The 11,082-nt window shown below is 30.6% G+C and overlaps 1 protein-coding gene across 3 annotated transcripts; it reads right to left on the bottom strand.

The window, feature by feature from the left end:
• Positions 1-866: 866 nt before the first annotated feature.
• Positions 867-2,642, bottom strand: LOC107888184 (transcription factor HHO5). 3 transcript variants are annotated; one of them, XM_041117576.1, is made up of 5 exons: positions 2,427-2,642; positions 2,041-2,129; positions 1,639-1,933; positions 1,414-1,455; positions 867-1,159 (listed from the first exon to the last, which is right to left on the bottom strand). In XM_041117576.1, the coding sequence occupies exons 1-4, from the start codon at positions 2,638-2,640 to the stop codon at positions 1,451-1,453; spliced, it is 603 nt and encodes a 200-aa protein (XP_040973510.1). In that variant the 5' UTR covers positions 2,641-2,642; the 3' UTR covers positions 867-1,159; positions 1,414-1,450. The 3 variants fall into 3 exon arrangements, with proteins under 3 accessions (XP_040973510.1, XP_016667792.1, XP_040973509.1); XM_016812303.2 differs by having other exon boundaries at positions 878-1,159; positions 1,414-1,490; XM_041117575.1 differs by lacking the exon at positions 867-1,159 and having other exon boundaries at positions 1,180-1,455.
• Between the last annotated feature and the right edge of the window lie 8,440 nt (positions 2,643-11,082).

Below are 11,082 nucleotides of genomic sequence, written 5' to 3'. Positions count from 1 at the left end.
AAAAAAAAACACTCTTTAACATTTTTAATATTTTCTATAAATTATTTGAGATATACACTCAATCCATTTAAGTCTGTAGCGTCTACCAATTTCACCATATCCCCTTTTGTGTCTTGAGATTAGGATCTCATTAGGATGCCCCTCCTCCCCTCTTTCTCCCTCCTTTCCTCCCCTTCCCCCTTCTTTCATTTGTTTATTTTCTTTCGTTTATTTATTTGCTTTCCTTTTATGCGAAATCGTTGAATTTAGTAGATATAGATACAGGTTCTTATATTGAAGGGTCTTTACCTATTTTCTTGTTTGTTTATCGTCTTTCGTCTCTATTGGAGACCCATATTAATTTTTATTTGGTCCAATCAGAAAATATTTTATCATTTTTGTATTCGCAATTCAATATAGATAGGTATTCCATAACATATATATGTCTCTCTTACTCTCAGTTTTCTCAGGCAATTTGGTGGAATACTCGAACGGTCGATTCTTTTTTTCGTCTTAGCTTCTGGCTTTATGAATGAAAACAAAAGAAATGAGTCTCTCATTATGATCTGGATTTCATTTCTATGGGTTGCATCTTTTTTTTCTTTAATTTCATTTTTATTCTTATCCTTTTATTAGACTATTCTATATGCAGACTATCATGTGAACTCAAAGACGAATCTAGGGGGGCTAGCATGGGCCCCGGGCCCCCAAAATGGAAAATTGCTACTTAACCCTTCTATTTTTTTAAAATTTTAAATTAGTAAAGGTAAAATTACATTTTGACCCCCAAAATTATAAAAAATTGATTTAATCCTTTAAAATTATAAAGATATATACCATAAAAAATTAAAATTTCATTCAGCTCCCTAAAAATTGTTCTGGCTTCACCCCTGTGTGAATTGTCACATTAGTGTAGTTAGGATTTTAACTGTTCAAACAATTTTGTTTTCATAGAAAACAATTTCGCTAAATTTTAAAAATTAAGCACAAAAATGATAAATAATAATAATAATAATTAAGATCAAAGGGTAAATATTAAAAAACTAAATTTGTGTAGCTATGTAAAATTTCCAAGAGCCCATAACAGGAAAGGAAAGGTCCTGAATATCAGCATTGCAACATAGCCCTCCTTGTTTGCTTCCTATACCAATCGAACCTTACCATAATGAAGTCTGTATTTCTGTAATTACATATTTAAAAGATTATAATATGCTCCATGGCATTTTTTTTACATCTTAATTTGTAGAATAATCTTGTGCATATATAAAACAAACATTATTTTCAGCAAAAATTAGTAGCAAATAAATGGCACTACTTTTTTAGGGTAAATTAGACACTACTTAGTTCTTTGAAAATTGTATTTCTTATTTTTACACCTAACATATAATAATAATGCATGCATTTTTAATTAAGCATAAAAAGATGGATTATAACCTGCAAATGACTTTTTACTTGCTCAATTGTCAGCCCCTCAACCTGCATCAAATTTCTGATTTGCTTAGGAGTAGCCACTGCATGCACCAAAATCCAAATGCAAAAAAAAAAAAAATTAAAATAATGAAACCAATGCATCCATGCACAAAACCCTAACCCTGTAAATCAAATATGAAGTATTTAACCATCAATTTGTTAGTATATTTGTGATGTTTAAGTTCTGACCTTCAATGCCTCCAAGCATATTCAAAGCCTCCACAAATCTTGAATGAAGCTCAGAAGACCAACATCTCCTATTGTTCTTCCAAATGGGTTGTGTCAATGGTTTTGGGTGATGATGATGATCATAATTATTAAGATACATGAAACCTTGGTTATCATTTCTCCATGAATATTGATCAATCGCTGCCACCTCCTTTCCTTTTCCATCACTGCTTGATTCTCCAACACTATTCCATGTACTATTCTTCTTGTATCCCAACATTAATCTTTCCATGTTGTTTCCTTTCTCTTTGCATGACTGCACAGAATCTCATATATATATATATATAAGATTTATTCAACAAATTTAACTAATATACATATATATATGTATGTATATTGGAAGCTGAAATCTTTATCTTTTACCTGGAGATTTGCATCACATTCTTCCTGGATTTCCCTTTGTTCTTTCTCATTGTTTATGTTTAGAAGCTTATCCTTTAATGTTTCAGTTTCTATACATTTCAAAAGATAGAAATAATCAGGAAATAAAGAGCAAATGTGTTCAAGGTATTGTCCCAATTGAAGTTTTGTCTCTCTATTATATTGAGAGTCTTGGTGAGTTCACAGAGTGAGTGTTTCTATGAGCTAGCTTTAGAGATAACATGCTCTCCATCAATGACCTATATACCATAGGTAATAGGGTCGATTAGACCATGTGCCCACACCAGAACAATCAGCAAAATAGGGAGATACAGCAATATATCTTTGAATTAATAATTAAACAAGAAAATATATATATGTGGACTTACCCTCCATTAGAAGTAGGGTGCATAGAGGAAGAAGATGTTTGAAAGGCTGAACCCTAGCTAACTCTTCTTCAAGCTTGCAAATATAATCACTCAACACTGATAACTTATAATACTGATTATCGATTTTGGATAAATCTAAGAGCAAGCTGCTTATGGATTTAGGGACATATGATGGCTTAAGACTCAAGCTAAGCTCTATAGAGCTTGGATTCATTGTTTTGCACCTTGCTTTTTTGCCGGAAAAAGGAATGAGAAATATCATATATATATATATGTGTGTGTGTGTAAAAGATGAGTATTAAATTCTGGGTTTAATCCAAGAAGATAACTTTGATTACAAAAGAAATATTCCAGTTCATTATTCTGTCTGATTTTGACAGCCAAATTCAAAAAATATCTGGTTCTCTAAAGCAGTATAAAGCCGAATGACTTCTTTGTTTCTAAAGATGAAGTAGATAAAGTATAATAAGCCTATCGTGAAGACGTATTTATCGGTTTAGATGCTATCCGATTCGGTTTAATGTGGGGTGTAAATGAGATACTGATGTTAGTAAATTATTTGAATTTAATTTGAATTTTTTTTTAACTCCATTCGGTAATTATTAAGCTGAGTATGAGTAATTTGAACTATCGGTCAAGCTGAGTTTGAGCTTAGTAATATTTAACTTGAATGGCTTGTAAGTTTTATCGAACTTTTCATATTTTTTACATTAATTATGTTATTGCCATTATAAATATTATTAACCCTAAGCTTTTCAATTTGATAACTTTTTTTCAATTTTGGTCCATAATCATGTATCACTTTGATATTGTGTCGCATCATTACCTAAAAAATTAGGAGATGACATGGCACAATACCAGAATGCCACATAATTTAATGGATCAAATTTGAGAAAACTTATTAAGTTTAAATATTAAATATTGACTTATCAATGTGAATCCATAAATTTTTTTATTAGGGGTCGGGATTTAGTTATACATTTTTTATAGATCAAAAGATAAGTTTATATGTATTAATTTATAATTTATATATTTTAAAGGATTAAACAGATTTTTTTTCATTTTTCGAGAAATTAAAGTATAATTTTATTATGTATTAATTTATAATTTCGCTATATCAAAATTTTTTATTTTTATTTTTGAGTAACAAAGTCCCTGCTTACTCCTTATAATCGTCTCTGCTAAATGTGGCTTCAACTTAACTAATTTTTTTTTGGAAAACTCGAAATAATGTATAATATTAGAAAATTCTAAAAGATTCCTAATGTTTTTTTAGAAAAAAGAAAACTATATTCTTCCTATTCGTTTTAGATTCATTTTGGTTACTTTTAGAAATATATTTTTGTTTTCAAACTTTAGGAGAGATTTTTATAATTTTATTTTAAACTTTGGGAACTTTTATTATATTATTTTTTCTCAGCCACTCATAAAATATAAGAAAGGAAGAGTACAAAATTGCAGTACACAAATGTATTATTATATTCTTTTATAACTTTTAAAGTTTTTGGAAGGTTTTTAATATTAGAGTTAATTACCACCACATTCATTTTAAATTAGTCTTTAAATTTTAAAATATTTTAATTACATCCTTAAATCATCAAGGTTATATCAATAAAGTCTTTCTATTACGAAAATTATTATTCTAACTGTTAAATGAGATACCAAATCTCACTACAAGAAAATAGGGCTTTAGCGGCGTTTTTAGTGGTGTTTAAACAAAAAACGCCGCAAATATTATACATTAGCGGCGTTTGCAATAAAATGCCGCAAAAAACTGAGCAGTAGCGGCGTTTTTGGTCAAAACGCCGCTATAGGTCGAGGTTTTAGCGGCGCTTTTGGAAAAACGCCGCTATAGGTTGATGTTTTAGCGGCGCTTTTGGAAAAACGCAGCTATAGATCGAGGTTTTAGCGGCGCTTTTGGAAAAACACCGCTATAGATCAAGGTTTTAACGGCACTTTTGGAAAAATGCCGCAAAAAAGTAATTTAGTTTATGGGTTATGGTTTAGTGTTTAGGGCCTAGAGTTTAGGATTTGAGGTTTGGGGTTTGGAATTTAGAGGTAAATATGGTAAACTACTTAACTTGTGTATCTTGGATTTTTTTTATAATATAAATTATTATTTTAAAAAAATATATATAACAAAATGGGTTAAATCCCAAAAGTATACATGAACAATGGTTTAGTGTGCAATAGGTTAAATCCTAAAAGCATAAATTATGAACACAATTATTGATATAACATCATTTTATATTTATATATTGCATACATAAATATTTATATTTATTCAATATAAAAATATATTGATTTATTTATTTTTTAAAATGTGTATGATTAAATCAAAATTAAAGTTTCAATTATACATTTAAACCACAATTAGAATTTCACATCTACAATTACACATTAAATTGAAATTCATATATAATTCTGATATGTATCTCTATCAAACTTTAGGTGTATACATATAATTAAATATCTAATTATGGTTTAAGGGTTGGGGTTAAGGGTTTATGGTTTATGTTTTATGGTTTATGGTTTAGAGTTTAGGGGAGAGGGGTTATGATATAATGTTTATTATTTTGGGGTTTAGAATTTATGATTTAACATTTAAGGTTTAATGTCCATGGTTTAAGGTTTCGGGTTTATGATATAATGTTTATTGTTTTTGGTTTAGAGTTTATGGTTTAGAGTTTGTGGTTTTTTGTTTTACAGGTAGGATCGTAGTACTGTTCATGGTTTTAGGGGTTAGGCTATTAAGATTTAAGAGTTAGGGTTTTTGATAAGATAACAAAAAATCAAATTATTTTTGGGTTTAGGTAAGTAATAAGATTCTTTTTTAATTACTTTTATCCCTTGTAATATATATATTTAGGGTTTAGGATATAGGTTTATAGTTTGGGGTTTAGGTTTAGGGTTTAATGTTGAAAAATTGAAGCAACATTTGGATTTTACTGGGAAAAATTTTAAAAGTAAAAATATAGAAAAACATATGTCAAAAATGAAAAAAAATAAAATACTATTAATTAAAATAATTTTAAAGTTATTTTTGGGTATATAACTGATTTTTGGCCTAGATAACTAGTCCGTGTGGTTCTACACAACCTGACATAGGCCCGTGTCACTTGTCTGTGTGGTCCTAATGCACAAACAGTGAGTTACACAACTTGGACACACGCCCTGTCCTTGGCCCATGTGAGCCCTGCACAAAACATTCCCACACATTGTCTGGACACACGCCCGTATCCTCAACCCATGTCTCTCTAATTCATGAACAATGAGTTACACGGCCCGACACACTGTCATGTGGTTCACACAGCTGTGCCGTGTGGCACCGACAGCCATATTTTTTGGCATCCAAAATTCACAGAAAATCAGGTTTTCGATATGCACTTGAAGTAATTTCGAAGTAAGAACGACGTAGAAGACTCCTGAGACCTAAAACAACCATTCAATGACCAATTAAATGATAATTCATAACAAACGTTGAGATTAGTATACAACCAAGTTCGTCGAAATGTTTCGACATAAAACCCTAATTCAAACAACAATCACCTTGCACAAACCACATTTCACGAATCTAAAGCGTTAGGGGGACGTTATCCTCGAGTCCCTCTCCTAAAGAACAACAATCAAACTTACAAAAAAGGGTTCGAACAGTTTAAGTAATAAGTAATTTTTTGTAACAGTGCCAACAATTAACAACGATTTCAGAAATTGGACAATCGTACTTACGAAATTAACGAAAACGAACTTACCAGATAACAGTAGCAAATAAGAAGTGTGAATCTAAGCCGAAAATAAAAAGGAAAAAGAAAAAAAGAGATGAGGGATAAGAATGAAAAAGAGGAAAGGGAAAAAAGAAAGAAAATGAAAGAGGAAGGAAAAAATAACGTTTAATTCATGCTTTAAAACTACCGATCAGAATTCTGACAATTAGCAAAAATATTTCCAAACCGCGTGCATGACTCATTCTTAACATAGATTTACATAGAATTGAGCTTAAGCCAACAAAATCAAGGATAGAGGTTAGTTTAGAATAAAATAGCAAAACTTTCTAAAGACGCAACTCGAACTCCTAACCTTTAACACATACAAAGCACATAACCACAGATATAGAGACTTAATTACTACATAATTCCACAATTAAAAATTCAAATTTTGGGGCATTATAGTTTTAATAAATGTCGATAATGACGGTAGAATGATCACAAAGAAATAATAAAAGAAAAATAAGAACACACAGATTTTACGTGAAAACCCTTTTGGAAAAAAAACCACGGACAGAGGAGGAGAAATTCACTAATGTTGAAATACGAATGATATAATAGGAGTTTCGACTACATCTATTTAAGCGTTAAAAAACTTAGTTTTAATCAAAGTCAAATAGTAGAAGTATAGTTCTATACGGACTCAACTTGTGCGGTATGGTCCGTACCACGGGGGTGGAGCCCCCGCACCCCCAATCGTAACCCTCGGCCTCTCGCCCCCACAGATTCCCTTATTTTTTCACTTTATTTATTTTTTTAACAAGTAACGGGATTCGAGTCACACAAACTTTAGCAGTAATGTTTTACTTTTCTTTAAAATTTTCATTTTAAATTATGTTACATCAAGATTTGATATGTCATTTAATGGTTAAATTAATGATTTTAATAATTGAATGATATAATTGATATAACATTTATAGTTTTGGATGTGATTAGAAGATTTTAAAGTTCTGAGTCAATTTAAAATGTAGGTCATAATTTAGGGATGCCTAATGCAATTAACTCTTAATAATATATAATTGTGTTGATTTTTAAAAAAATTAAAAATTTAACCAAATGTAGTTAGACATGTGTCATGTATTATTAAAAATATTTAAATATAATTTCACTTATCTTTATTTGTGAATAATACAATGATTAAATTACTAAGACTAAATTAGTTATAGTAGAAAGACATCTTTGAGTAGTTATACCAAAAGATAATGTTAGGATCGTCCCGAATAAGCAACGAACAAGTAAAAATAGTAGAAGAAATTGAGAAGATGAACACACAAATTTAACGTGGAAAAACCCCTCAAAAGAGGATAAAAAACCACGGGCAAAGATAATTTTACTATAATGGCAAAAGAATGAAGAGTACAAAAGATGGAGATAAAAACTAAACCCCGAAAACCCGAAAAACAAAGAACCCTCAAACGTAAACACAAAATTCTCTGAATGTGTTATGAGTTCTAATCTAATGGGTGTATCTTTTCTAAGATTGTAAAGGAGCCTATTTATAGGCTAAATTAGTAAGTCAAATAAACTATACTAATAAATGCTAAATATATTATACTAATAAATACTAAATCTTCTAGAAAGAAAATATATTTTTGTTTAACTTGACTTGCAAGCAATCTCTTAGAATTTGGGTCACACAATTCTAACAATCTCCACCTTGACACGAATTCTTTCAATGCCATCTTTACCAAAACCCGCCACGGGCCTATCTTGAACTATGCAGGGAATTAACTGAGTCGAATCTATGCTTAGAAGCTGGAAGACTTCTAGCCTTCGACTTGTGCACTGCCAAATCAAAACTAACCCGGGTCTGATTTTCACGAATACAGTGCCCTAACTTTTCAAAACCTGCATCCAAAAGAGAACCTCTCTTCAACGAAACGGTCATACCTTTTTCCCTCCTATGACCAAGTTGCCTCCGCTTCAAATGAGTTGACTTTGACTCCGTAACGGACGAGGGACGTCCGATTTCACCGGTCACTGTAGAACCTTCCAGAATATAAAGACTGCAGGTTCTTTTACCTTTTAACAAAACGAGAGCTCCACGAGATACTTTAATGTCGCTCGACTCGATGTTGATTCTGCATCCTTTCAAGTCTAAAATACTCAAGGAGATGAGATTCTTTCGTAAATCAGGTACATACCTGACATCTGAGAGTGTCCTAATCGTCCCATAGTGTATCCTAATTTTAACAGTACCAATACCGATTATTTTACTAGATGAATCGTTTCCCATGTGCACAACTCCACCTTCAACTGAACTGTATGTGGAGAACCGTTCTCTATTGGGACACATGTGGAAAGAACATCCTGAATCTAGGATCCACTCAGACGTAAGCTTGGAGTTATCGCTCGTTGACACTAACAAGAAATCATCACCGCCTTCATCGACCAAATTAGCACCAGCTACATCTTCCTCGTTACTCTCAGCAGCTCTTTTATTTCGCAGTTTATAATAATCTGCTTTGACGTGACCTAACTTTTTGCAATAGCGACACCTTTTGTCTCGTTTCTTTGATGCTACCAAAACGGAAGCTTGTCTATCTGCTTTGCTATTGAAATCAAACTCATTGTCGAGTTTGTCTCTACTCAACAAATGCCCATTCACATCTTCGAACGAGAGTTTGTCTCTGCCATAAATCAGGGTCTCCCTGAAAGACTTGTATGAAGAGGGTAAAGAGCACAATAATAGCATAGCTTGATCTTCATCGTCAATATAAACCTCAACGTTCTTTAAATCATTTAAAAGAGTAATGAATTGACTGATGTGATCTTTAAGAAGCTCACCTTCGTTCATGCGAAACGTAAATAGACGTTGTTTCAACACTAAACGGTTAGCCAGAGACTTAGTCGCATAAAGAGTTTCTAACCTTTTCCACAAGGCGAATGAGGTCTTCTCCATCAATACCTCCTGCAATACTGTATTCGCGAGGCACAACTGGATTGCAGACAAGGCCTTTTCATCAAGCTCTTCCCATTCTGTTTGATTTAGATTCTCAGGCTTTTTCCCTGTAACAACCTTTTTCAAGCCATTTTGAACTAGAATTGCCATCATCCGAACTTGCCACAGATTGAAATTTGTCTCACCATCGAACTTCTCAATTTCAAACCTTGTTGCTGCCATCTCTGATCGGGCTGATCTATGAAAGTTAAACTAGCTCTGATACCACTTGTTAGGATCGTCCCGAATAAGCAACGAACAAGTAAAAATAGTAGAAGAAATTGAGAAGATGAACACACAAATTTAACGTGGAAAAACCCCTCAAAAGAGGATAAAAAACCACGGGCAAAGATAATTTTACTATAATGGCAAAAGAATGAAGAGTACAAAAGATGGAGATAAAAACTAAACCCCGAAAACCCGAAAAATAAAGAACCCTCAAACGTAAACACAAAATTCTCTGAATGTGTTATGAGTTCTAATCTAATGGGTGTATCTTTTCTAAGATTGTAAAGGAGCCTATTTATAGACTAAATTAGTAAGTCAAATAAACTATACTAATAAATGCTAAATATATTATACTAATAAATACTAAATCTTCTAGAAAGAAAATATATTTTTGTTTAACTTGACTTGCAAGCAATCTCTTAGAATTTGGGTCACACAATTGTAACAGATAACCACTATGGAGATTTCAAAATTACTTTTTTTTTAATGTTCTCAGTCGAATTTTGAGTAAATTACATAAAGGTGACTGAAAATAAAATTGCTATAGAGTTACTTATATTTAGAATTGAATTGTATTTTATCCCCTTTATTTAAAAAATAAAAGTAAATTAGTCTATTTATGTTAGATAAAAGAGCAAATTGATCTTTTCATAAAAAATTTCATCTATTTCTACTATTAACTGATGACATGATTGACGGAGCAAGTATATAGAGACATATGACGTGCTATATGTACTTCATGCTAATGTTTCAATTTGTTTCATCAGTAAATATTTTTAAAAAAATCCTAAAAATAAAAATTCTTTTTATAATTATTTGAAAATCTGCATCTAAGAATTTGGACAACTTATTGTCTAAGTTCATCCTAGACATGGATTTTCAAATAATAATAAAAATATTTATAAAAATTAGTTAAAATTTATTAAGAATTATGAGAAATTATAATTTTTTAAAAAAATAGTTAAAATTAAAATAAATATTAAAATTGAAAATTAATTATACAATTTATTTAAATATTTAATAATTATTATGATGAATTATTATAAATATAGTTTTTTTAAATGACAAATAATTAGGAAAACAATGTAAAAATTAATGGAAGCAAAAGATTTTGTTTTAAGCAGTTATTTACCTAGCAACTTGTCCACCAGTAGGTGGACCAATTTGAAAAAGTATGTTGCAAATTTGGACAAAAAATAATAAACATTTAAGAGAATATAGTCAAAGTAAATGGCATGAAATATAAATATTACTCACCGGAAAACAAAAAAGTTATAGATTCTATTATTTTAGATTTGTGGGTTGGCCATGGTTATTTTAATTTTGGTCATTTATTTTAAATTAAGATTAATTTTTAAATAATTTATATTAATTTTTTATAATTTCAATAATTTTTAATAAATTTTAAATTATTTTCTAGATATTTAATATTTTTTTATAATTATTTGAAAAATTATGTGTTAGTCCAAATTCATTTGCCACGTGATTTTTTAAATAATTTTTTATTTAATTTTTTTTCTTTTTAGGATTTCACAAATTTAATGCAAAAAGGTGATGAGAAAATAACATGGCTGACACATACTTTGTAAGGCTACAAAGATGCTTGAAATTGTATATTAAAAGTAGTGATACTTATGGCACGAAATTATCGAATGAAATATAAAATGTTTTGGGTTTTCTTTTCTTTTGGCCCACCTCTTACTTCATCCCTCTATTCCCTTCA

This window comes from Gossypium hirsutum, chromosome A07 (genome assembly GCF_007990345.1).
Source record: "Gossypium hirsutum isolate 1008001.06 chromosome A07, Gossypium_hirsutum_v2.1, whole genome shotgun sequence".
Taxonomy (NCBI): Eukaryota; Viridiplantae; Streptophyta; class Magnoliopsida; order Malvales; family Malvaceae; genus Gossypium; species Gossypium hirsutum.
This window is presented reverse-complemented; position numbering and strand designations above follow the sequence as displayed.